This window comes from Falco cherrug, chromosome 1 (assembly GCF_023634085.1).
Source record: "Falco cherrug isolate bFalChe1 chromosome 1, bFalChe1.pri, whole genome shotgun sequence".
NCBI classification, from domain to species: Eukaryota; Metazoa; Chordata; class Aves; order Falconiformes; family Falconidae; genus Falco; species Falco cherrug.
The window spans coordinates 17,623,090-17,650,899 of record NC_073697.1 but is presented as its reverse complement, the minus strand read 5'-3'; the positions used below and the strand labels follow the sequence as shown (position 1 = coordinate 17,650,899).

The 27,810-nt window shown below is 46.8% G+C and overlaps 2 protein-coding genes across 2 annotated transcripts; both read right to left on the bottom strand.

Moving 5' to 3' along the window:
• Window positions 1-1,595: 1,595 nt before the first annotated feature.
• On the bottom strand, window positions 1,596-9,939 carry COQ2 (coenzyme Q2, polyprenyltransferase). The gene is made up of 7 exons (XM_055706908.1): window positions 9,592-9,939; window positions 8,967-9,133; window positions 6,768-6,889; window positions 6,456-6,541; window positions 5,441-5,574; window positions 4,806-4,994; window positions 1,596-2,124 (listed from the first exon to the last, which is right to left on the bottom strand). Exons 1-7 carry the CDS (start codon window positions 9,803-9,805, stop codon window positions 1,969-1,971), a joined length of 1,068 nt encoding a protein of 355 aa, XP_055562883.1. The 5' UTR covers window positions 9,806-9,939; the 3' UTR covers window positions 1,596-1,968.
• Window positions 9,940-12,949: 3,010 nt separating this feature from the next.
• HPSE (heparanase) lies at window positions 12,950-27,112 on the bottom strand. Its single transcript, XM_055706897.1, has 12 exons — window positions 26,903-27,112; window positions 25,010-25,155; window positions 23,527-23,652; window positions 22,876-23,049; window positions 22,231-22,402; window positions 21,577-21,624; window positions 19,501-19,594; window positions 18,770-18,876; window positions 17,710-17,824; window positions 15,732-15,850; window positions 15,429-15,575; window positions 12,950-14,718 (listed from the first exon to the last, which is right to left on the bottom strand). The coding sequence occupies exons 1-12, from the start codon at window positions 27,088-27,090 to the stop codon at window positions 14,559-14,561; spliced, it is 1,596 nt and encodes a 531-aa protein (XP_055562872.1). The 5' UTR covers window positions 27,091-27,112; the 3' UTR covers window positions 12,950-14,558.
• Window positions 27,113-27,810: the final 698 nt, after the last annotated feature.

Genomic DNA, 27,810 nt, shown 5'->3' with positions numbered 1-27,810 from the left:
GTCAAAGATCCATCCCCACTCTGAAGGGCAGCCAATGCCTTGGGAACCCCTCCCCGTACCTCTGCAGGACTCTAAATACATACCGCTACTCCTGGGCAACAAGCTGGTGTTGTTCTGATGTACTTTTCTATGAAGTACAATGGGAGCACAAAAAGGCAAGTGTGTGTGTTGGTTACGGAGTTTTCTGTTTCACCAAGCATCTGCTGGCATTTCACGTTGCTTTTGCAAGGCACATTTGACCTTCCTGCTGCCTCCAAAAGCATTTGTTATCTCAACAGCCTGTGGAGGAACATTGGAAAAGGAAGGGGAGAAGAAATGCAACATTTGGCGTTGGAGGAGACTCTTCCAGCAGACGTTGTTTATTTGTGCAAAAGCACACTAGCTAATAATGAAGCTGTTGCTCAGAAATAGGTATATTTGAGAATTTTTTGACAGACTGTATCTAAATACAGCAGATAAGACTCTTTCTGAAGATTTGGAATAGAATAGCTTGGGAATGGAAGAAGATATGCATATGTACCGGCCAGCAGATACAAACAGGGTTTTAGTTAGAAAGCAGTTCAGCCTTTGTCTCTTTTGCACTTAAAAAAACACTTACTTCTGTGTTTTAATCACAAAATGCTCAAGCAGATAACTCAGTATCTGCTCAGTATTATAGCCTAGAACCTAAACCTTTCTTCAGTTTTCAGGCAATGAACCTAAAATACAGCTATGGTATATCTTTGTAAAATGCATTTCCAGATGAGTTTGGAAACACTCCACAGAAAACATGCAATAATTTTCAAAAAAGATCTGCTGTGAAGAAAGCCACTGACTCATCATATGTTTTCTCATTTCCCTGCAACAGGAACTTCTTCACCGGTTCACCGTCATCAGTAACACAAAACTAGTTAGCGAACCCTGAACACACAGCTCTGGACTGCAATGTCTCTCAGACATATAGGTTTAAATAACCTTAAAATATGATACCCATCTTCAGAGTTAGAGCAGTACGCAGCCTAGTTTTTGGTGCGACTGCACAGTTGTGCCCCACCACTCAAGGAGCAGAGCAGACATCAGGAAGGGTTGTTGGAATACCATAACGAGTTTGGCAACCACCAAACCACAGCCCCACAGGCAGGCATATGGAAAGCTACCTGTGGAGAAAACTGTGTTTGCATTGCCTACCAGTATGTAAACTGAAGTCAACTCCACCGTATCATTTTCGTAGAACAGGCGTGTCTGCTGCACCTTCCACAGAAAATAGTTACAGAATGTGCCACAGAAGATCTCTGACACCATGAGTCTAAGAAAAGGTTAACTACTGTGCAAATCATGTAACTGAGAGAGCATAAGCCAGTCAAAAACATGAATGGTTTGGAGTAATGTAATGGTTAGCTTGTAGTTGATATTTTTATTGTTTATAGGCAGCCTCCTATAAAAAAGCTCTTCCTGTAAGGCTACAAATAAAACCAGTTGGCATGTTAAAATGTATAGAATTAACAAATAAAAATTGAAAAATTAGGATCACTTTGTATTGTTACTGCAATTTTTTCACTCAACAAGCTCCAACTCAAACTGAAAATCATTCATGTAATAAATCAGAACACCAAACATGTACAGTCAGATTTTATTTACATCCTGAAATCACTCTGCATTTTCCCACATGCTGTCACTAAGAGACATCTGTTTTGTATAAAATCTTGGTCTTACAGTCCCGAGAGCTTGACAGAAGTTTGCTTGTACTACGCAGGACCACCAGAGCAGCTGCACTTGTTGAAGCTTCTACGGCGGTTGAAGTCATTTAAGGATAATCAAAATTTATATTGTAGAATAATTTAATTTGCATGCTTTTAGAAACAAGAATGTTTTCACCAGCTTTTACAAATAAACAGTATAAAGCAGCTATATTTATGTTAAAAACATTTTCCTTCTTACAGTACTTACATTTTAGCTGGACTGAAATATCAGTATTTATAGCAATTTCAACTACCTGTCTTCTAAAGACTCTTCTGCATTTTTTATGTCTTTTTGTTTCCACAGATTTCCAAGCACAATCCCTATGAAGAGCAGAATGCCTACAGTACGATTTGAAGCAAATTTCTTCCAACAGTCTTCAGGTTTGTCTATGTCCAAACTGTAAATCTGCAAAAGCACAGTATAACATTATAGCATTATTATTCTACAGACTCATAAATATTTGACACATCACAAAAAGACACCAAATGGTTTGTAACTTCAAAAACTGAATCTCAAATTCTAAAGCATACCGCTGTCTCCACAAGAAACCGGAACAGTCTGTGCTTACAAAGGATTTTTTGCATAACTGGCATCTATGTTTACTTGGCAGTTTTATTCAACATACTGCAGAAAAGTCAAGGATCATACATGAACCTGATTCCTGGACCCTCTCAAAGAAGGACCATATAAACAGCCTGGATACTGGTGTGTCTGGTTTCACATTTTAAAATGTAAAAATATCTGGGCATGTAAATAAGTCCTTTTGAGATTTTCCTCAGTAGGTTGCCACATAATTCCACACTGGGAGCTTCAAATAAAAATAACCGCCCCCCCCAAACCTGCCTGCACCTTTAAATCTCTGCTGCCAGGTGTTGCTCTGTGTTTAAGTAAAGACAAGGCACTGTAGAGCCAGCAGTGAATCAAGCCAACTGGAATGCACAGGAAGGTGCCCAGCCCTGCCTCATCACACAGTGCTGGTGTAGTCCAGTCACTCTTAGCCATGTCTGTTCAACGCTCTTGCAAAAAAAGAACCAGGACACCTGTAACAACGGCTAGAAGCAAAGCTTGCCCAGCTTGGCAGCTGTCTGCTGTGAGTCACAACTAAAGGTGAAAAAACCCCACACAGTACAACAAGAGCAAAATTACTGGACAAATATTCCCAGAAACAAAACTTGGTGCAAAAGTCTCGAAAAGGATGGCAAGAGGAAATGTTAAGCAAAATAAATGAAAGAAATACCCCGCCAAAACCTCAAACCCTGCAACTCAGCCTTTGAAGAAATCAGAATATATCAGACTAAATAGAAGTGAAACTTTTGCTAGGAAATCTGTTCTTCTGCCATTTGCAGCTGTAGAGAGGTGACGGGGCTAGGTTCTGATCAAATAATCTGAAACATTGTCCACAAGCTTCTAAGACATGTTATCCACGCCCTTGAAAACGTGCCAGCCCCTCAAGCACAGGGAACTGAAACCACTGAACTGAACTGAGAAATAAAACCCAATAGCAGCCAAACCATTCAGAAATGCAAAGCAAATACAAGATGTTATTTTTCTACCACTGAACTTCTTGAGTGGCATTGAAATTTGACACGTTCATGACCCAAATTCCTCTGTCTCAGGCACAAATCCAATCAATTCAGGAAAACCTAACCCTCATGAGGCTTACTCAGCTTTCTAAACTCAGTTAGGTAAGCACACTCAGAAATCTAGATCAAAAAGCATGACAATGTTTAGAAGGCATGAATATTAAAATAGTCACTCAAAAGGAAACTACTCTGTGGTACACAGAACAACACTGCTCTCGTGACTTTGGCAATCTAGAAAATTTGTGTACACTCTTCACCATTTACATTCAATAGGTCTGCATTCTCATTTATAAACCCCCTCCCCTGCAGGGAATTGTGCCAAAACTACAAGGTAAAGCCTCTCTGACAATTCAAACTGTACATGATTATGCAGCGGAACATAGTACTCTTTCACTCATAAATCTCAAAGAACAACCGCTATGAAAAGCAGTGGCTGACAAGTACCAGACTACACCATCATAAGAATTCTCTTACCCAGAGGTTTGTTAATGTCCATCACCTGCACAAGCTCCCCCCATTAAAGTGTAATGTAAGTCTAATGTGCTTTACAAAGTTCCATGTTAACCACACACTTAACTTCTCAGACTATTGACGGTTTTACTACTTGCTCAAACCTCTTTGCTATCACTCACCTATCAAGACCAGCAATTTTCATACAGACTGACCTGTCGCTGAAAGGCTGGGCAACACAGTTGCTACGATTCAGAAAGAACAGGGTAACAAGATCGTGCGTGTTTTTACTGACACAGTTGATTTCTTTCTTTCTGCTATTCATTAAGATTTCTAAATTAATACGAGACTGAACTGGATTGTTCTCTGCTATAAAAAGAACTGTGAATTAGAACAGTCGATTACCATGAAATTATAATATTAACATCTGCTACAGGTGGTAGTGAACAAGCCACAGAAAATTTTGTTAAACTGTCAGATCACAGACTGAAGCTCCAGACCACAGTACTGTATAATTATTTAGATGTAAAATTAACCACCTCTGAGAGACAGAACATGCAATATTCGTATTCATATAGCTACTGTATAGCTGTGTCCTTGATAGTGTAGACCACAAAATCTTTTAAAGCAAGTGAACATTCATAACGTACATCAATTGCTGTCTCAGATCATATGTGCCAGACATAGCAAGAGCTGCATCAGAAGAGTAAAAACTGCACAATCTTGCAGGACATGGAGGAGGATCTAGCTGCAGCTGCTACTGGAAGCAAGAAGAAAACTGCTCCCTTGAGATCACAGCTTAATGTGAGGCAGTTCTTTTGGACAGGAACAGACTGAAAACCAGTGCTCTACAGTATGTGGACCACTGGAGGTCTCTCCAAACAAAAGGTCTGCAAAAGGCACTTAAAAGAAGCAATCTTATTGTCAAAAGACTTCAGTTCTCTTTACAGGGTTATTTTTTTAAGTAGTTGGCAAATTGATGGGGGTAGAAAATCACTACGATTTCTTATCAAGAATTTTCACATGGAAAAAATATAAATAAATCCATCAAACCTGGTGCACTAGGTGAGCACCTATGGCAGCCACAGCTGAGTAATACGGGAATGTCTGGTTACAATTCATTCCTGCCATGCACAAACTCAGGAGCATTGCAAGGCTGAAGCCACTGAGCCACTGCTTCGTATCCTCCTTGAACTGCAAGGCTGTTGACTTCACACCAATAATGATATCATCCCTCTTATCCTGGAATGGAAGGATGAATTAGTAAAAAATCCACAATCCAACTGCCAGTTCATAAGGAAAACAAAAAGGGCTTTGCTTAAGTTTCTAACATTTCTTATTAGGAAACCAATTTAAGTCCATTTGTAGGTCTCTGAATTAAAATTTAATTTAGGAGGTTGGTCCTTAAAGCTGCTTTAGTAGCTAAGAGCCAATACCAATACCAAAGTTATTTACACAATGCAAATGCATAGGTACATAAAGTTCATTATACTTCCAGCTTTCTGTCTGGTATGTAAAACATTTGCAAACAGCAATAAAAGGTCCAGGGGCTGGGGTTTCCTTGATGCTGTTTTAGCTCAGCTGAGGGTGAAGAACGGCAGCGGGTTAGTACTGCTGCTTGACAACAAAGTTGTAAATTAAACACACAAACATACACAGACACTTGAAATTTCTCACTGTTACTCTACCTGGTGTGCATAAATGGTATCGTATAGCAGCGTCCACATTACTCCAGCTAAGTACAAGGGCAAACACACAGACCACTCACATGACCCTTTGATGGCAGACCAGCCAAGAAGGGCTCCCCAATTAAATGTAAGCCCTAAAAACATAAAGAGAGTTAAAAATAAAAAAGTTACAAGATTGCCAGGAGCAATCTGAATTACATGTATAGAAATAAATATTGTTTGAGTGTTTATCAGCAGCTTTTTATAAAATACTGGCATCTCTATTTTTCTACCACTTATTTTCAGGCAGGTAATAAATTCAAGTATTTGACATTATATACTATGGACCTACAAGGAGAAATGGTTACAGCCACAGGTTTTTCCCTCAGTTTAAATTTGGTTTCATTAGCATAGGGAAATATTTGCACAGAACTATGCCCGTGTACTCAAACAACGGGTCTAAAGTTAAAATGCTTAGATGTCAGTAAAACAAAAGATGTCAGTATAACTGACTGCAAGAGTGCACAACAGCCCACTATGGTACTTCAAGTCTGAAAATGACAAAGTTGGCTGAAAACGCTGAAGGCAGCTGGAATGTGAAGGCTAAGATACAAAGATATGTTTTAGTAGCTCATCCTGAAATACAAGCACCATCCATTTCTGCACGGGAGGTACTGTAGAGGTTGAAGACTGAAATGCAGGACAAATGTATGCTTAAGAAAGATTTCAAGAGCACCCTGAAACTAAAGCCGATTCTCAAATGACAAATACTTCTTTCCTTCCTCCCTTTCTCCATCCCTTCACTCTGCCAAAGGAAGGAACTGATTTTTAACAAAGAAAATCCCTAACCCAAACATCAACTCTTGTGTTATAAATTCTTTTAAGAAGCTTCTGGCACAACAAACCTTTGTTTATAAGGTAATTTTACTTTAATAAAAAGTTATAAAAAATCAGATTGCTTTCTTCAAGTAATTGAAAAAGTTCAATTACTTATTTGTAGAAGAAGAAAAAAATAGTAAAAATTTTTCCAGCTTACCCAAAACTAACTGCGGCCAGTATGTTATTCTCTTCATCAGAGGGTAGGTGATCACAAGAGACAAAGAGGCTGCTCCCAGAATGATACTGTAAAAAGTACCAAGACATTTATTGTTTGCCAGTCTAAAGATCACAAGATATTGTGCAGCATTACAGGAGCCATACATATTACTGAACTAATTCTTTTACCGTTAAACACAATTCCATGTCTAACAGCCTCCTCTGTCTGCACCCAACACCTTTTCTGTTGAAAATCTGTGCTTAACTCTGGACCCATAATAAAATTTTAAATAAAAGGTAACTCATACATCACCTATAGTAGTTCAGACACAGGAGCACACAAAGCGCCAAGCTAAGCTGTCCCCCAAGAAAAATGAAGGACTGAAAAATGGAGATTTCTCCAGCTGCCAGGGGCCTACTTGCAGTCCTCGCAACCTAAAAATTGAAATAATCATATTAATACCAAATCCAACATAAAACATTCTAATGTATCTTAAAATGAGAAGTCACACCATTGGCATATAAGCACAAAAATAAACTGAAACAGGTCACAGAATGTATGAGATGGGGTTCCTTCAATGATACAAACCTAGCATGCCATCATGGTCATGAGCTGTTATTTCTAAGCAGCAGCACTCATAATAGAAGCATGTAGGCTTTAAAAACTAGAGCAGAAATAAAGCGCCAATTGTGTGCAATGAGGCTGATTAGAAACACTGCAGATATCTCATATTGAAATTTTATTACTTTAGGGGAAAAAAAAATAAAATCAGACCTAAAAAGTTGTGAGCTAACTATCCCAAATTTGAGCAGTTCTTCTGTGTTTAAACGCATTGAAGTGATTATCATGCAAAATACCATAAAGGTGCAGGGCTCCTCTAGCACACGTAACCATAGTTAATAACCATGAGAGGACAATTAATTTAATCCTAGTTGGGATACAATGGATTTTACAAAATACGTCTGGAACAGAAAATCATACGAGGCTAGCTGAAGGAAGAAAAAAATATCAGAAAAAAAGTTAATTTGCAATGTATGCTGAGTTACTTGCCAAAGGTGACCACGGCCAAAGGAAAAAAAAAGACAAAAGTTTTGCACGTTGATGAAAATGGTGTAAAGTCCATTCAAAGAAGTTCGAAAGCCAACTTTTTATAGAATGCTACATATGTATTAAGTGTTCTGCATATGCTTTAATAATGTGAATGTAAATAAACTCTTTTAGTTTGTTCTCTGCCCCCCATTCAGGTTATGTTAAACGTCAAATACTGCTTCTGCAGGTTAAACATGCCTTTAATGTATTTGCGACCAATTCCACTGCACATCATAACCAAACACAGGATGTTCCATTTAAAGAAAAGAAAACATTTACCAAATAATCTGTAACATAAAATCTAAACCCCCAAACCACCATCACCAACACAAGCCAACACCCTGCTGTTGGTCTGGCCTCTATCGCACTTGTTTTGAAGATACCCTCTTAAGGTACGTAAGAAAGAGCTGCAATGAGAATTTTTAAAACTTTGTATCTAACCACATCCCATCAATGCACAAAGGAATTCATTCCACTGAAAACGCCACCTTACTAATCACACCCACCCCACCCTGGCAAATACTTTTAGCATATGTAGATGTTGATAACCTCTGAACCCTAAACCATGCAAAGCTGCCACAAAACCTGTACTGATCCATCGCCTTCCCAACTGCACAAATACAACAGAGCTGTAAGGACTTCACGTATTGGACTGGCTCATTAACCTGTCTCTTGCCAGCACCAAAAACCAAACCCCAAAACCAGAGGAATAATATAGGAACAGAAAACAAGACAAACAAACAGTGACGCATCACCAGGATGCTCCCCCTCCAAGCCTGCACCTGTGCACATTCCAACATCTGACGCGGGGCACTGCCTTCTGCTCATTTCCCTCTTCTGAACAAAAAGGAGATGAAAAATACAACATAACAGAAGAGGATTAGCTGAGGGTTGGGCATGATACACTTAACAGCCATGAGGAAATTAACAATATTCAAGAAAAACCTGCTCCTGAAAATTAAAAAAAAAATAAAATACGTGGTTCTTGGGTAGACTGCAACTAGCAAGTGTAGCAGAAAAGTGTTATTCTGCTCTGTCATGCAAAGCAAAGTTGAAAAATAAACTTGCTCAAGTACTATGTACAGCTGACAACAAATAATTGTTGACAACTGCTGACAAAAATTGTTGAAAAAAATGATTATCTTACACAGAGGTTAATACTCTAGAAGACTTACTATAGTCCTAGACAGAGAAATGTTATACAAAATAAACAGATTTCTACTATTCTAGGAGGAAACATAGACAAATTAATTGCATGCATATCTGACAGAAACATGGAGGAATTTCTGAGCCTGGAGCCTGAAGCCCTTGCACTCAGCAAGGACCCACCGGTGATGCTGGAAATGAGCAGACATGTACTTGGTTAATTAACCAGCAAACCACTTCCCTGAGGTCCCTGCAAGCCCACGGCGGTTTCTCTACCTTTTTGTCATAGTCGCGATCCCACATGTCATTGATGGTGCAACCGGCTCCGCGCATCAGCACCGCCCCGACACCGAACAGGGCCAGCATGTGCCAGTCCGGCAGGCAGCCCGGCCCGGCCGCCAAGGCGATGCTCCAGGTGCACGGCAGGTACAGCAGCCACGTCCCTGAGGGGGGACACAACCCGGGTGGGGCGAGGCGGGCAACGACGGGGGGGGGGGACACGACACACAACCCGGGTGGGGCGAGGGGGGCAACGAGAGGGGGTTGGGATGGGGGGGGAGGGAGGGGGGGACAAGGCAGCCTGGCTCAGCCACCAAGGCGATGCTCCAGGTGCACGGCAGGTACCGCAGCCACGTCCCTGAGCGGGGACACAACCCGGGTGGGGCGAGGGGGGCAACGAGAGGTGGGGGCGCACGGGGCAGAGGGCAGCTCGCTGCCGAGCGACGGCACGGCCGAACCGACGCGCTCTCTGGCGAACCGCTCTGCCCGAGCCCAGCGAGCGTGTGGCCGGGGAGTGGTGCGACGGCCACCGCCACCGGAGCCCCTGGTTCTCGCCCGCTGGCGCCTGCATCGCCATGGTTACCGCGTCGCCACGGCTATGGCGCCGCCCCGCCCCGCTCACCGGTGGGCTGGTGCAGCCGCATGAGGCGCAAGTAGGGCCGCAGCGGGCCCGGCGCGGCGCGCACCAGCTCGGCCGCCGAAAAGCTGAGCGGCCGCGGGGGCCCCGGCGGCGCGGAGGGGCGGCGCAGCGGCGGGGCGGCGACGGCGGCGAGGGGCAGGCGGGCGGCGCGGAGGCCGGGGGCGCCCCGGCAGAGCCGCGCCAGCAGCGCCGCCATCTTGCCGCCGCGCGGCCGCGCTTCCGGCGGGGCGGTGTCACGTGGCGCCGCGCATGCGCAGCGTCCCCCCCGCTGCCGGGGCCGCGGGGCCGGGGGTCCCCCCTCCCTGCCCCTGGGGCGGGCGCCGCCGCCCCTCGCCCGGCTGGCGTGTGCGGGCCGCCGCCTCGCTCCCGGGAGCCGAAACTGCGGGCGAGGCGGGGCGGCGGCCGCTCCCCGTAGGCCGCAGGGCGCGGCCCTGGGCGCGGCAGCCGTGTCACCGGCAGCCGCGTCACCGGCCGTGGGCGTCCGGCAGCGCGCACTGCCGGCGCGCCCCAGCGCCACCGGCGGCTGAACAGCCGGGCAAAACCCGCACAGGTTTAGTGACTCTCTAGTCTCCACTTACGGTAGCTCAGCATCTCGCTGACAGCGTGTGTGCTGGTGTTACTGCTGAATTTCTTCAGCCTTGCATGCTATTTGGCCGAAATCCCAGAAGTGACTGTATGTCATCAAACATACCATCTACAAGACATAGGTGTTCATACGTCAGCATGTGTCTCATCACCCAATCCTCTCCAGACTGCTGTTAATAAAAATTTCTGACTTCGTGTACAGCCTTTGGATCTCTGTCATCGTTCACTCAGCCCTCCCACCGTCTTATGCGAATTACCGCATAAACCAGGCAGGGAGGGGAGCTCTGGACAGGGCCCTGAAAACTTTGTCTTGCACGGCATTGTTTCAGTGATAAAATATCCCCACATTTGCTGCTGAAATACTTCTTGGAGAATTCAGTGGCTCCGCAGCATTATCACTTCTGCCTTAGTTTTACACTTCCTTCACCTTGAACAACTGACAAAAACCCAAAGGGAATTAAAAAAACCCAACAGGATAAGTGACTTTGGCATTTTTCCATTCGCTGTTACAGTGAGTGCTCTGCAGCAGTAAAACCATTCCCACAGGACCATAAAAGAAACAGTTGCTCAACTCTAATAAAGTGTAACTAATACTTTCTTTTGTGACCTTGGCTTTCTCACGATGAGGGTGTCAGTCGTGGAGGACTTTATTTCGGTACAGATGAGTGTCCAAACCACATGCGAACAGTGCATCCTGGAGGGCAGCAAGCAAGTCCCTGCAACGCCTGCCCACAGCCTTTCTTTTCTGCTGTCTCTGGGAATTCCAGTTTTACCAGGTGGGTGCTCCTGAGCAGACACTGTGGGTATGTTGGTGGGTTTTTTTTTTAATGTGTGATGTGGTGAGCAAACTCTGGACCACCTGCAGACAATTTTAAAGGAGCTCATGAAAGTAAAGCAGAAAAGCAAACTGTCACTAATTTATATTCATTATAAAGTGGTCTGGCCCCTCACTGAAAAAAAAAAAAATAGAGAATAGCACATTTCCGACTTCGGAAAATCACCAAAAGCTATCAAGACCCCACTGTCTTGTTCGAGACATATCTGAGTGGCTAGTCAAATTGCCCCTGATTCTAAAGGATTATCAGTTTCCTTACTTTCACATATGTTAAATGATCCCCTGTATAAAGGTGTCACGATGCAATTTATTCCACCTTCCAGGAACTGATTTACTGTAAACGCAAGGTGAGCAATCCAAGCTCCAGAGTAAAAAATGCAAAAGTAAATTGGATCGTGTGCAAGATATAATTGTCGTCCCTGGACTCAGATAAGTATATTGATGTTCAAGGTTGAGACCCCAAGGTTTACAACATCCACAGAGAAAAAAAAGCCCTTGAGATAAGGTACCCAATGGGGCAGGCGTGCCTGCTGCAGGCAGATCCTGTGAGGGTGGTTTGCCTCTGGTTCTGACCATGCCTGTCTCATTGTGCTGGGATCCAGTGTCTCATTTCCCATGCTCATCTCCCTCCTGCTTTGTTTGCACAGAGCTAACAGTAGCTATGAGCTTAATGTACAACACTTCATAAAGGGAAGCCATCTGGGTGTACGCAGAGCTTTTTAAGTTGAAAGCGGTTACTTGAGCTGTAAATCAGATCTCTCGCCACCCCACAATACGAGGAACCAGGCTGTGTGCTCAGAGGAGATGTGGCTGGGAGGTAAAGCCAGAGCAGCTGTCTTTTGCAGCCCCGACATCCCTGTACCCCTGCTAGTAGCTTCTTGTCATGGTTTAACCCCAGCCAGCAATTAAGTACCAACAGACAGCTGCTCACTCGCTCCCTGGCCCCCCCAGTGGGATGGGGAGGAAAATCCGAATAAAGGTAAAACTCATGGGGCAAGATAAGAACAATTTAATACTTGAAATAAAACAAAATTTAATAATAATAGTAATGAAAAGGGAGATAAAAAGAGAAAGAAGAAGAAAACTCAAGAAAAACAAGTGATGCACAATACAGTTGCTCACCACCCAGCCAGTCCCCCTAGCAGCAAACAGCACCTCCTGGCCAGCTCCCCCCAGTTTATATACTGGGTGTGACATTCTATGGTATGGAATATCCCTTGGCTAGTTTGGGTCAGCTGTCCTGACTCTGCCCCCCCCCAGCTTCTTGTGCCCCTTCTCAGCGGCACAGCATGGGAAACTGAAAACTCCTGAACTTGGGTAAACACTACTTAGCAACAACTAAAACACTGGTGTGTTATCAACATTATTCTCATACTAAATCCAAAACACAGCACTGCACCAGGTACTAGAAAGAAAAATCAACTATCCCAGCCAAAACAAGGACACTCCTGCATTCTGATCATCAGCCCATGTATTGTGTGCAAGTCAGGCAGCGGGATGGAGGGCTTCTGAACCAATGGCAATTGAAACACACCAACCTGGATAGGATTTCTTTAATTTGTATTTACTTGGGTACTCTTGTTAGGAATCATGCAAAGTGCAGGTGATGTATGACCAAAAGAAAGGTAGGGCATTGAGTGGTAGCAGAATGCCAAAAAGGAATCTTAAAAAACCAGGGAGATTGCCAAAAGCTGGTATAAATCACTTTCATTAAAATCTTCAAATATAAGTCATAAGCATAGGAATGAACAAAACTGTTAGAAAAGGTCTAAAAAGAAGCTACCTGGCAAACAATAACTTTGATATTTTACTTGTAACTTTTATTATTGTTATAATAATATATTATTAACTTTATGTTGACTGTATGTAAGACTTTCCATTTTATGCTCTCTCTACTTCTTTTAGTGAACGTGGACAATGTAAAGAAACAACCTTCTTTATTCTCATTGTGATCTATATTACCCCCTCATATGCAACCCTTCACAGAATGCATCTGCGCTGTGGATGCAAACACTCCTTCAACACACAGAACTTAAATATAACCTTTTTATTGTGCAATTTTTCATCATAGCTTCAAAAGTACATCTGTTTTTAAAGTGTTTTAATTTTAACTGTTCTTCCCCCTCCCCATGTTGTTGAAACCCCCGGTAGCTGGTAACATCCTTTTAAAGCTTAAAAAGGGAAATACAGTGGTGTGGTGGTGGCGTTTTTCCCTGCTGTGCTCAAAATATCGTAAGGCATTGACAGCGACATGGGTTATATATTATCAAGAAAAGTAAATGCAAATAAACACGTGCAGGAGACCACAGGTATTCTCCGAGGCATTCTGCTCCCCTGCAGACAGGCAGCCCCTGTGCCAGAGGAAAGCAGCCAGTGGCACACCAAACCACAGCAAGGCGGGCATGGGGAAGGCACAGTTGAGAAGAAAAGCCACCCACCACCAACACAGATTACTGGCCAAAATGGCTGTTTCCCCAGCAGGAGGGATGTCAGCCTGGCTGGGCAGGATTGTCCCCAGGATGCTCTAAGGCCACTGAGCTGATGGTCGAGGGGTGGGTGATGTGCTTAGTCTCCTTACTCTCCCATCTCCACGAGGGCAGAAGAGACCATAAGGCAGGACTTCGCCTGCAGATAGGTTCAGGGAAGTCCTTTCCAGCTGAACCACCTGCAGGGTGGTGAAGGTTGAGGAGTCACGAGCCCTCACTGTGCAGCCCACTGACCACAGAGGGTTTGCCAGGGCACTGGTGGGCTCCTATCCTTTCCTCCTGTGGATGAAGCTTGTGAGGACAGCAGTGGACCACCCTGCGGGAACAGCCTGTATTTCACGTGTGGAAAACTCGCCTTTGGAAAGCACGTGGCCACAGCTCCATCTTGTGACTCAACTCTCCTAGCCTGGAAAAAAATTGCAGTGCTGCCCCAAATCCCATGGAGGACCTGGGTCCTCGGCAAGGTGCTTGGTTTCCCCTGCAGGCACTCTGACCTCAGTTTACTTTGTGCGTCCTTGCTTTCCACCTCGAGATGCCCTCAGCAACCACAACCCCTCCTCAGGCTTCCCCACAAGGCACAGGCAAAAATCACAGCTGTACAGCTAAAATAACCCCCCTGCTCATCCTTTCTGAAGGCAAGCCTTTGAAGGAACTTTCTTGCAGAAACAAAAGGGAGAGGGGAAGTTGCAGTTCCTGGCTGGCAGAGCCCCAAGTGCAGCGTGAGAAGCTGATGCAGCTCCACATGTGGTGTGGAGAAGGGCCCCATGCCCAAGCACAGTGACCTAGGCTGGACGGAGAGCAAAACCAGCCCCTGCCTGGGCTTGCTCTACCTGGATAATTCTTCAGGGAGCTTAATGAGCATCTTTAATGTACAAATTACCCAGCAGGTCCTTATGTCTTCCCCAGCCCACAACCATACCAGTGCCACCACATTTGCATCTCTTGCCAGAATTTAGTCTTGTGGTAGAAAAGTGAATTTCTAGGATTAAACTTCTCTACTAGCCAAGTGCTTTACATTTATACCGTGCACGTGTATTAACCATTTAAATGCATGCAATAGCTTTGGCATTTTTTATAACGTAAAAGCCATAAGAGAAGGCTGGAAGGCCGAGTATGCTGCCAGGACCAAGGGGTTTTTCAATGAGCTCTGGCAGCGTTTTGTCATCCACCATCCGTAGCACACGGCCGTTCAGCTCAATGGACCTGGAGAGGGACAGAGAGACTGTTTGGGCAGCTGTGCTTTGTTTGCCATCAAACAGATTTCAACCTGAGTGTAAACACAAACTCAGCCCAATGCTAAACTAAACTTCCTTTGGGGGTTTATCACACACACAGCATCTGCAGCAGTCCCTCTGCAAGGAGTCCCTTAGAGTCGTAGCACAGCAAGTTGAAAAGTACATGTTTCTTACTCTTCTAGTGAGGTTAACAGTAGAACAGGCTTTGAAAAGTACAAAATTTCAATTGTTTTTTCTCTCCTGCAAATATTAGGGTATCTTCTATGCCCCCAGAGCAGATCCTTCCCATACCGATGCATTAGTGGGAACAACAGGAGAAACCATACACAGCCTGAACACGTTGCTGTAAATCAGGAGCCAGCACCTGGGAAAGCAATATACCTGTGCTTGTGCAAAAGAAAACGGACTCCAGCAGCTGGTCCAGTGCCCCGAAGCCTGATAGGAAAAAGCTTCATGATTAACATCAAACAAGTGTCTTTGTACCTTAGCAAGCTTTCAGCAGCCTGATTTTAGGATACTTGATTCAACAGAAGTCAGACCTTACTGAAAAAAGCCCTAGATGACTGAAGAGTAACCCCTTCCCCCCACCCCCATCCTTGCAAACCGAACAAAGTGAGGTTTTGGAGGCCACGTAACCCACAACCTTTTCTACAGAGGCAGGAGGAATCACATGCTTACCTGGAAAGTATATTCTCTTTGCCATGAGGCAGTAAGAGGTACTGATCCACGTACTTGCTTGATAAGTAACTTGGTAGCTGCAAATGCTGGGTGACGTTGTAGAGGTTTAAGACAAACAGCGTCACATCCCCTTCTCTGTACTTTGGGCTGCAAGGCGAGAGAAGATGATGGTGAGGATCAGGAGAGAAAGAGGTTTCACAGAAATAGCGTGCATCCTCGTGCTGTCCCAGATTGCTTTTGTTGGCTTAGGCCTGGATGTGGGCTCAGTTTCTGGGATATTTTGGAGGCTTTCTGGAAGCTTACTGGAGGGCATTCGTGCAGTGGAGGTAGACACGGAGCTTCCTCTCGTTGGCTCCTGCCAGGCTGACCTGCAGCACCTTGGTACCCACCAGCTTCTTGTAGAGCAGCGACAGCCAGTAGTCCTGGGAGGCACAAAACCACACATAAGCACTTGGGTACATCGTGCCAGGTACTTCACATGGTGCTTAATGCAATGTTCATTATTCTGGTAATTTCAGGGTGGGGGTTTTTTCCCCCCAATAATTTTTTGCTTTACCAAGTTTTTCACCGTATCTATTTCAATTCCCACAAACAACATAGCTAAAGAGAAAACCCTGCCTCCAAGCTGCAGAACAGCTGTGTTTACAAGGTACCTTAGAATCATATTCCCATTCATATGCAAATCTCGGAGCATTTTCTGTGGCAAAGATGTTTGGACTTTGGAAACGCCCTTCTGCAGGGTACAGAGCACTTGCAGGTTGAATCCCAGGGGATGGGCTGCCCTTCCTGCAGGAGAGCTTGTGCCCAGCCCACAGGCACAGTGCCAGGAAGAAACCCCCTCTTTTATGCCTTTCACTAACATCGTGCTTTTGAACAGGTTTCGGGAATAATTTCTGAATGTCAGTTAAGAGTATATCCTGACACCCCAGGATGATGCCCGAGAGCAGGCTGATGCCCTGTGCAGACTCATTTTTTTTTCCAGGTCTCCTTTTTCCTGTATCTTGACCACTACTTTTCCTCTGTGAAGTCCATGACTGTACCAAAGAGCGCATGTGCCGATGTGTTTTGGGACTAGGAGGCTGCAGGCAAGCTGCATTTTGCAGCATCGCTTCTTTGAGCACAGCCCCAGGGGAGGATGTGCTTCCAGCTGGTGCATTTTAGAGAGCTTCTCCCAGCTCGTCTGTTTGTCTTTGAGGTTTTCCTAGAAAGAAAACCATGGTGTTTCTCTCCTGACTCACCAACAAGCCTGGGGAAGTGACTTTTCCTACCGGCTCACACGCTCAGCCCCTCTGCAAGGAGGTGCAGCCTTCTGACACTGCTGTCCTTCATTTCCATGCTAATGAAAGCTGATGGACCTGGGTTGGGATTTCCCTGCCTCTAAAGCATTATTAACTTGATTAACAATAAATTAGTACTGCCCATAGGTGAGGAACAAGGCACATCCTTTCAGTCTAAATTAAACCTATTTTAAATGAGGGACTAAAAAGCCCAAAACGACAAGCCTGACAATGCAGACCCTGGGTATGGGGACCAGCTGAACAGGCAGGACAGAAACCCCCTGGATGCTGGGTGTCCTCTCAGATGGTCTCTATGAGCCTGTGAAAATCACAACTTGGAATCAGAAAAATGAGAGGAAAGCTAAAAAGAAAGATGCTATCCTCTCACCCCCAGGTTAAGTGCTACTAGAACAAATAAACATGCTGTACATGCAAGAACAACGAATAGTTCAAATAACAATGTTTAATTACAGCAGAATTTTATTTCCTAATAAATCCAACTATACTGAAAGCATGTTTTAATTTCATTATCATTCCGCTACCACTGAAGGCTAAATATGCTCGTGACCTAAGAAATGCTTGTGTCTTGACTTAATGTTGGTTTGGTTTTCATTTGGAATTCATTATAATACCTTGTATCACTTCTGTTTAAAATCTACTCATCATTCAGCTGAGGAGTACGCAAACCAACATAGTCTATCCAGAAAAGCCTTGTGAACTCCAGAACTGTCTTCATACGACTCACATTATAACCCAGAAATCAGCCTCTGCTGTGCTGAAGACTAGCTGCGTCCCTCCCGCTGCAGTAAATATCTTGTATCTATATACAATACATGAACCCATGATGAAACGTGACCTAACTTTAGGTACAACCATGACTATCTTACAAACAAACAAACAAACAAAAGACACTGTTAAAATAGCTGACGTATCTCCACATGCCGTGCTGCCTGTGCAGAAATAGATGCAGCATTCAGGTGGTGTTGGTGGGGTTGCATACATACCGGTAAAGGCTCAAAGTTGGCATCCACCAAGTGATAGGTCCCTGCCCCAAAGAAAACCTGTCTCATCACCACGTCAATTCCCTGCCTGGCTGAAAGCCCAAGTTTGTCCAGCCACCTGCCAAAAGATGAGGCAAACAACACACAGATGAAATCGCTGACCTCAACTGTACCCCAGTGCCCCTCTCCAACCAGCTCAGGAAGCGGGAAAGCAAGAACTAGAGCATGATGCTGACTTCCTCAAAAATCACACAGCTAATTTCAATTCAAATTTTGCATTGATTACCTTAAAAAAATCATTTCAGACTACGGAGGTCCAAGTTGGTGGGAACAGTTGCCCCACTCCCCTGTTTGCAGGTGGTGGGAACCAGGAGCAGATGCTCCTGAACTGGCCATGGGCCTGAAGGCTGACAGAAACCATCACATCAATGACAAGGTTGCCTGCCACTACCAGGTTTTGACTTGCTAACACACCAGGCCCTGATGAAAAGATCATCATGCCTTACAGGAGGGGAAAAAAATACATTGCAATCATGTTTCTGGTTAATTTTTGAAGTGTGAACCACACATTCCCATGCAATTTTATCTCCCTGAAGCGATAAACTGATCAAAGTGCTAAGAAAGCCTGAATTCTTTTATTTCAATAAAATGCTACTGGAGTCCTTGGAGAAAATAATTTTCATAACTAAATTTCCCTTTGCTTAGGTATCTCACAGTGGTCGAAGGATGACATCAGAAAAGGACACTCATCTCGTGAATGACTTTCTGTCCTCACAAAAGGATGGAGTTTGCATTGCAGATTCAAGGGCAGAAGTACACCTTTTCCGTGCTTCTCATCCTCAGTTTCCCATAGGAATCTCCTGTTACCTGGGTCTACATCAAACCTCAGGCATGAGGCGAGCATACTAGGAGCAGTGGGAAGGTTATGGTCCTCAACACTGCCTAGAGCATTGCCTGCGCTCCCTGGAAGCCCGACAGAGATGTTCCTCCTACAGGGCATGGACGCAACCCCCTTTAGTTGGTAAGGCATGTAATTTCCACACACCTGTGACACGGTACTCACATAAAGCCAGCAATGTAAGTGTTGGACAGCCTGGGAGCTCCCCCTCCATAGGCAGAGCTCGTCTCTCCTAGCCAGACCTTCTTGTTGGGCACAGTCCCACCAACAATCTGGCCAGTGTGGCAGAGGGAAGACGACAAAAAGACAACAGTTAAGTGTTTTGGCTACTGAAATAATGGGTAATCAAAATTTAATGCTTTAGCCAAATGCCGATGTATGATGTTTGCATTTAAGGGATGACACCAACCGAGCCAGGATGTGTCACAAATTCTGATCAGAAGGACTAGAAGCAGATTTACTACCCCTCCCTTCCAAAAAAACACATCTATGCATGCAGAACAAGGCAAACCACTAAAAGACAGGTCCTGTAAATCTTCTTGTACTGAGTAGTGGTATACTGTAATTTACACTTCTCTCAGCATCTCGAAATACAAAGAAATTGGGGGGTGGGGAAGGCAATAAATTACATCCTTGAATAACGAGTACAACAATAAATAAGAATGTTGTACGTTTGTGATGTATCTGGCACCATGCTTGCTGCATGGCAAACTATTGAAGCTCATTTATTGTTAGTATTGGGGGGTTTTGTTGTTTTATTTTTAAACTTACAATGACAGCAGCACCCAAGCTTTGAGGATCCCTGGTTATTGCTAGTGAGAAATTGTACTGTATTCTGGATTCCCTGCTAACCTCCTGCAAACTGAACATGGGAATGACTGAACAGGACAAGGTACCTGCAGGACTTCATGTACAGCTGTGGCAAAGGTATCCAGCACTTCAGGGCTCAAGAAATCCTCCCTTGTTGCACTTCGTCCATTCACATAGTAACTTGAAACAGAAGAAAACCCCACAGCCAAAATTAAAGAAAAATACACCACTGGTACAAAACACCACCAGAAGTACTTGGTTGTTCGATAAATTTATCCATAGAGCTATTTTTCTGTACAATTCTTTTTCCTTTTCTGTTTTCCAAATGTGTAGGTATGTTGCTTGTATTTAAGGGACCTATCAGGTATAATTACCTTGATGGAGGCAGGACATCACAAATTTTGATCAACCGAAGTAGTAGGGTTTTTTTGCATCTGCTCATTCAGAATGAGGAAAACATCCCTGAATAAGAGGCAGCTTCTGTAAAATCTGCTCTTGCTGAGGAGTCTGACACTCCTATGTTATGACTTGCTTTACTGTATCAAGTTATATATAAAAAATATAGGTCCCAAATTCTGTCCCTCCGAGTATTTTGGCAATCTGGAGAGGAACGGGATGGAGGCATCTCTACAGGATGAAGGTTGCCCTCCACATAAAGCAAAAGGGCTTTTACGTCTGGATTGTCCGAATAAAGAATGGGAAATTGGTATCCCTATGGTTTTTGCATTTCATCGAGCTATCACTCAGTCCTACCAGAAGCAGAAGTCTTCCAGCCACAAGAGGAAGCTAAAACCCGATAATCCTAAATTAGTAAAGAAAATAATGCATGCTTATTCAAAGCAAAGACAGCCACAGGGCAAGAACAGCTCAGGAAGGGGAAAGGACACATTTTATGCCTTACTAACAGCTCAAAATACATAGATGAATCATATATGTATACATAGATATATAATATAAGCATGTGCATCTTTTCCCGCTGTTACCTGTCTGCTGCATGTCACCGTGCTGCTTTCGAGCCCGGAAAGAAAACCAGAATCACATGGAAATCACTTTCAAACACATGGAGCTCACGGCAGGTGCTCTGGGGCCAACTTACCCACTGCCCACCCGAGCACTCTAAAACTGCGGCTCTAAGCCGTGGCACAAGAGGGAAGGGCTGGAACTGTGCCCATGCTGTTTGCGCTGCAGGTGGGATCTGAGGGGGAGGTACCCACACACAGCCCGAACTGACCTGGAGAGCAGACGTAAGGGAGCAGGAGAAGCTGCTAGCACTTCTCTACAGGTAGAGGTCAGCCAGCCCTGCAAGGCTTTTTGTTTATATCAGACAGGCAAGAAACAAGGCAGCATGTAACGCATCAGCTAACTCGTCTTCTGCTGCATTTTTTACAAGGCGTTAGATGCATTTGCCAGCAGGGTCATTGGTGACACCCTGAATTTGCTTTTAGGGAGCAAAGATTTCACTCAAGCAGATCCGGTCTTTCTAATGCCAAGAGCAGCAGCAGTGTCAGGGGTGCTGACTCTGTTTCAAAGCCCAGACCCTCACGAGTTGTTTAAAACCTTACATTAAAAACCCTTTGCTCTTGCATAAAATTCAGCAGAGAGATCTCTGCCAAGTAAGTCTGAGCTACCTTCTTTTCTTTTTATACAACACCCCCTTCTTCTCTTAAGAAAGTGCATTTTATTGGCAAGGGTTGGCAACTTGGAGCTTGGAGGCCACCAGGACCACTGCTCAGATCTCACTAGCTTTTGGCACATGTTGAAACACACCATGTGCAAAAAGGCTCAGCCACTGCAGAAACTCTTGTCACGCGGGAGAGCGCCGTGACCTACTCACTTGTGCTCTTCTGAGAAGTAAAGCTGCCGTGCCATCTTTTTCTCCACATCCCACTTCCGTGTTTCCCAGTGCACATATTTAGCAAGCAAAATTACCACCTCGCACGTTTCGCATTCCCCACTGCCATGCCTACATTACAAGTCCTCGCTGCTTCTGCATTTCTGTAACACGCTCCCTCAAATCATCTCTTATTCTGAGCAGAGGTGGTTATGGACAGGCACCCGAGGAACCACTGAAAGGGGTGTTTCACCCCCCTGCTTCCCGTTGAGATGTTCAAATCGACATTTTGTAAAGAAAACAGTGATGATGGCATCAGAGCAGTACTTACTGGTGCCACGTGACGGAGTCGATCACCTTCCCTCCCGATTTCAGGAAGCTGCAAGCAGAGGGAGTGTGATGGAGCATGGCGGGGTTACAGGGACTGGTGATGGGTTGCAGCCCCCTATGAGCAACCTGCCACACGCAGCTGTCCCCTCTCGCCCCAGCTGGTGGTGGTGATGGTGAGCTGGTTTGGCACCATGCTTGCCACGGCTTTTAAATGGCTTTGGGCAGCACAGCCGCCTTGGTGGGTCGCTGGGGGGATGAATTAATGCTTGTGTAACACATGGAGATTTCTAGGGTGAAAAGCCCTTGTTAATGCAGCACTAGAGCCAGCACTCAGTCGAAAGGCATGTGGATTGCTGGAGTACTGCTAGCATCTTAGTTTAGGCTGAGCATTTAAGCCTTGAGCTTGTACATGCAGGTAAGATTTCAGTCATCCACAGTCAAAGAAAAAAAGTTCCATGTTCCTAATTTAAGGGGATTAGTTCTCAAATAGACTGGATGTATCCATTGGTACATCCTTATTATTGGTTTGGAACAGAAAATCCTTAAATCCCTGCCCAGGTGCCTTCTCATGCCCCCTGCATCTGGGTGCAGACGAGCCACAGCCATCTCACACATGCCCACCGTGGGGGGTGTTGCTGGGACCCCCCACCCCTACCTTCTCAGCAGCCTCTGCGTGTGCTTTCGGGGCTGCCCAACATCAGGACCATAGAGCTTCGCGTGCTTGTAGAGGGTGTAGTTACTTAGAAGTTGGCGTAAGTGAATAAAATCTTGCCCCAGCTGGAAGCCATCGATGTAGATGCCAGATTTCTTCCTGAAGCTGTTGGGCTCTGGGGAATACACATATGCATCAGCACCCTGCTCTGGTTTCAGGGTACAAAATAGGGCAGCTCATTCCATGTGGGGAGTGGCTTCCCCTACAGCTTCACGTGATCTGGCACGGTACAGGTGAGATATTTGAAGGTGATGAGCATGAAACTGAAAAGCCCCAAGTGATGGAGCATGCTGCTCTCTGGCACTCTATCCCTGTCAGTCCCCATGGGCGACATCCTGCACCTCACAGGCCATCGTTCACCTCACCTCAGAGCCTTGGTAGAAGCAGAAAAATCATCTCAATTTGCTCATCTGTTGCGCTTCCTGTGAAATCCCTCCTCGCAAATTAAGACCTTGATGTTTCCCAATAAAACAACACCTTGCCTTCATGGGCTGTCATGCAAAACATTCAAAGTTGCCAGCCCCTGCCCTGCAGTGGCACCTTTCCAGGTGACAGCTGGCCTGGCCCACAGGCTGGCTTTGCACTTACCGTTCCCAAGCTCCCAGGAGATGTTGTACCTCTGCGAGGCACAGTAGTCCAGCAGCGCCTGGGCATTTGAGCTGTCCCACTGCAAGCCACCATTTCGCAGCAAGGCATTGAGGCCAAAAACCAGGTGAAACTTGGAGCAGACTGCAAAGCTGTAGAGAATATCCAGCGTATTTCCTGCACGGAGGAGAAAGAGGGGCTGTTTATCTCAAGGTCAGAGTATGCTGGCTGTGCTCTGGCCAAGCAACAATCTCCACCGCCTATATTTATTTAGCCTGGTGTTGCAGATGTGCCAAGCTCTCCCAGCTGGACAAAAGAGCCCAGACCTTACCGCACACCATCCTGCAAGGTACTGAAATCCTCCCAACGGCTGCAGCAGCTGAATACTATTAAATATGAGGTGGCAGACAGAAAAATATTCAAAGATTTTTTTTTCTATAAATGAATAAAATATTTCTTTTCCAGAGGTTTCAGCTCTGAACAGCCTATGGGAATGAAGCCTCGGTGAAAAGCTTAATATCCATAGTGGGTACCTAGGGAAGGGGTTGTTGGGATCATTAATGGAAAAAAAATTCTGCCACCCTTTTATTGCAGGGCAGAGAACTGCAGCCCCCTGGTTATAAACTGTAGCAGAAAAATCCATTGAAGCCTTACTTGTAATGGTGGTGTTTTTGTGCTTTTTCCAGTTATGCTCTGCAAGAATCAGCTTCTCCTGGCTGGGCCACTGGGCCAGCAGCAGCTGTTCCACAGCGGCAAACGCAGGCCTGGAGCCACAAGTCTCTGTAGGGCAGAAGAAGGTTGGTAGCAATTAAGCCCTTGTCTTCATAGCCAGGGTCCAGCATGCAAAGGGCTGCATCCCCCAGGAGAAAGCAGAACTGCTGGGTGCCAGTCACGTACTTCTGTGAAACACACCCCTGCTTTCACAATGTTAACCACATAGCTAACGTATATTTATGCATTGAGCCACCCTCTTTTTCTATATAATGTATATTTCCCGGCTTAAAGTGATGGATATGGGGGAGTGGGGGAAGACTGAGCTGTGCTTCTGGTGGTATCATGGTGGTCACCCCCCAATAAACTATTTTAGCTGGAGCACCATCCGGAAACCTTTGTTCCAGCGAGCTGACGAGGCCTGGGCTGCAGCGCCGAGGAGCAGATAAGCCACCCCAGCAGGCAGCGGTGCGGCGCGGTGCATGGCCCGCCATGCTGCGGGCAGATACGGGGCAGCGCTTCCTGCACTGCCCGCCTCGCGTATGGCAAAGCGCTGGCTGCCCTGCACGGCTCCCATGGCAATGCCAGCAGGAGTCATAAGACACTTTGAGAAAAAGCTCGTGGTTTTTTTCTTGGTATGCAAACCAGGAACGAGCCATAACCAAAAAGGAAGGTAGAAGCTGGGGTCACAGTCACCCAGATAGGAGACAGCCCCTCGGCAAAGTGGTGCAGGGGGAAAAGTACCACCTGACTTCAAACCCAGGTATCCTGGGTCGTACAGTGATGTACCACTGCACTGTTGTGCTACGAACCACAGGAGTAGGTGGGAATCTTTTCATCTGAAACACCTCTAGAAGGGTTTTTGTGCTTTTGCTAAGTTTAACGAGGGTATGGACACAGCAGGAGACCTGGCACACCAGAACAAAGCTCAAGCAGTTGGATGTGGTCTGGTTGGTTTGTTCTTGCCCTGTCAAACTGACAGGAGGGCAAGGCTGCACCCCCAGCCTAGCTTTGGCCAAGGTAGCAAAAACAGAGGCTCTGTTCTTATCAGATTACGCCTTCCATGCGTTACTTAATTTTCACAATGAAACCACAACTTTTGAGCTGACCTTGGCCACCTCCCAGGCAGTGGCGAAGCTTCCAAGGCTGCCGCAAGGAGTACAGGGCAGCAAAGGGGGAGCCCCAGCAGATGCTGGGGCAGACATGCAGCCCTCTGCACGCTTCCTTGCTTTCCCACAGCTGGCACACCTCCTCCCACAGACTGTGCTGAAGGTCCATGGATCTCCTCTCCATGGAGGAGAGCAATGCTGACCCCATGGAGGGCACTGCACTGCCACTGTGCCCTTGTGGCATCCCCAGCCTGCATCAAAGCCACCTCCTAAACCTGGGATGTTTTTTGAGTCTAACATATTGATGCCAGTTTTACCTTGCTCGGCCTGAAGTTCCCAGAGGATTTTTTCTTCCAAAGTTGAATCCTTGTTGGGATCAAAGATGAGAAAATCTGTCTCGGTGCCACCAAACCTCAGGAACCCTGGGGACAGGGCCGTTGCCAGGGCGATCAGTTTCGGATTGCTAAGGAAAGTATGTCAAGAAACAGAAAAACACTACATACATGCAGACAGTGGCTTCAGTATAGAGGTTAACGTGGCCAGTGCCCAGAGGGACAGACTGCCGTAGGTGACCTGGGGCTACCTGGTAACCTCGGGGTGCTCCTGACCCCTCAGGGCACCTGTGCCCCAGCCCTCTGCACGGTGCAACAGAGACACTGCCAGCTAAGTGGGCCGGCAGGGCGGCAAGGGGAAGACATTCCCCAGGGAACATACTCATGGACAGGGAGCCAAATCCCAGGGGCAAAGTAAGGAAATACTTTAAAACAGTTTGGATTTGGTTGGTTGTTTTTTTTTTTTTATCCTAAGCATCCTTCTCCCCTAGATATTTTGGGTTTGTTTCTACAGAACTGACATACCAGTCCTGCGAGAAGGTGAATGTAAGGCTGACTTGACATCATCAGTCCCGACTTCCATCGACAGCCGAAGCGATTGCTTTTGTACCCAACAGAGATTAGGAGCCCACGCTGGGGCAAGCATTAACTTTAGCAAAGCAGGTTTATAAAGCAAAAGCCATCTGCCTCGGCCACTCATGCACCCCATGCCAGATGTGCGGCACTGACAGCTGGCCTTTGCTGGGGGAAACCGCGATGCACACCAGTGCTATCTGCTCAGTGGTGACATGCAGTAGATTAGGGGCCACCAAGTACTTCCCGCTCCTTGCGGCAGTAGTGCTGTCAGGGCTGGAGGTGGGAGATGTGAGCACTCGCCAATAAAGCTGGCAGCAGCCTTCTCCCCACCTTGGTGAGAAGGAAAAGATGAAAGTGGTGGGAGGAAGGAAAACAGGACTGGAGAAATACCATGGAGATGAAGTATGGCATCAGAAAGATAAAAGGAAAGAATTAAGACAGCTTCCAAAAAAAAAAAAAAAAAAAAAGGTAGAATCACAAGAAAGAAAAAAAAAAAAGAAGAGGAAAATCAGGGAAGAAAAGGCAAGAGTGAGGTCAGACCCAAAAGAACAGGCAGGGTACACCATCACTTGGCAGTCCAGTGCTGTTGAGCGTTACTCAAGGGGGAAACAAAAAGGCTTCATTTTTAAGATCTCTCGATCAGCTTCGATGGCGACAGGCCTTCCTCAGCATGTATTTCTCTTAACGCGGACAGTGCCCCGGCAAACCTCCGCAAAGCTGCCTGGGGGCTCAGATAATTTTTGTTTCGCGAAGCAGCAGGGATAACAGCCCCAGCCCTCAGCCTTACCACACGTAATCTTCCCGCTCAGCAGCTTCTTGTACCCCCCCCCCCCCCCTTATTTTTTTTTCTCCCTGCTTGCAAAGCAGCTCCTCTCCCAAGTTTATCCCCGCGCTGCTTCTAGCCCGGACCAGCTGAGCTGTGCCTCCCGCCCGGTGGCCCGCTCCCCGAGCGCCCGCGGCAGCTCCCGCAGCCCGGGACCCGGGCCGGGGGGAGGCAGAAGCCCCCGGGGGGAGGCAGAAGCCCCCGGGGGGAGGCAGAAGCCCCCGGGGGGAGATCCCCCCCGTCCCCCCCAGCTCGCCTCCTGCCCTGCGTCTCCGGAGCGCCCCGGGAAGCGGCGCCTTCGCCGGCTCCCCGCCGGGATGCCCGGGCTCCACCTCCCCCACGGCTGCGGACCTCTCACGGCCTGCCGGGACCCCCCACCCCCGGCTCCAGGGGACCCCTCCTGCCGCCCACCTCCAGGACCCTTTTTTTTTTCCTTTGGGCAAGACCGGGGGGGGGGGTGGTGGTGGTGTGCGGCTCACCTGAGCAAGGCGACGTAGCGCGGGTCCCGGGCGAGGCTGGCATCTAGGGTGAGGGAGAGGAAGGCCGGGCTCACCTTCCCCCGGGGGCTGCCCCACAGCCCAAGCCGCAGCTCTGCCGCCCGCCGCCCCTCCGCCAGCGCCAGCAGCAGCGGCAGCAGCAACAGCAGCGGCGGCAGCGGCAGCAGCATCCTCGGCTCCGGCCGGCGGCACCACCCCCGCGGAGGGCGGGCCCGGCCGGGGGGCGCAGCCCCGGGCTCCTGTTCGGGCCAGCGCAGCCCTGCTCCTCCAGCCTCCCCGCTGCTCGGGGACCGAGGTCAGCGCGGCGCCGCCTGAAGCCCAGGGTTACTCTCCCAACAGCCTCACTACACCATGAACCTGGGTTTCCAGTCGGTTCCCATGCTGCAGCGTCTGTGATGCTGGAGGAAGGTCTGAGCAGGCCACCAACCAACTCCTACAGCTTTCCACATTGCCCCCGCGACCCTGGGCAGCTGCGTGCAAAGCAAGTGGGCTGGGAGATTGCTACACACTGAACGGTGCTACCCAGGGGTGGGAGAGCAGCCTGACATCCCAGCCACGGACCTTCCCTGCGGGAAACTGAGTCACAGCGGCAGGCAGCAAGTGCTGTCTGAGGCTGAAACCCACCATCCCCACGCTGCAACACCGCTTCTTGATCACAGCCGACATGCAACTTGGAATTGCTGTCCCAAGAAAAAGACTCAAGCACACTCTGGGTCTGCCCCTGGGGTGCCCACTGCCGGGTCCAGCCTGTGCCGAAACTCGTTTGGCAACAGCCTCGCCAGGGAGCCCTGTCTAGAGACAGCCACCTGCAGCCACAGCGCAGGAATTACTAGATACACAGGCTATTGGAACATTTGCAGAGTTTTTAAACAGACTTAAAGTCACCGTTA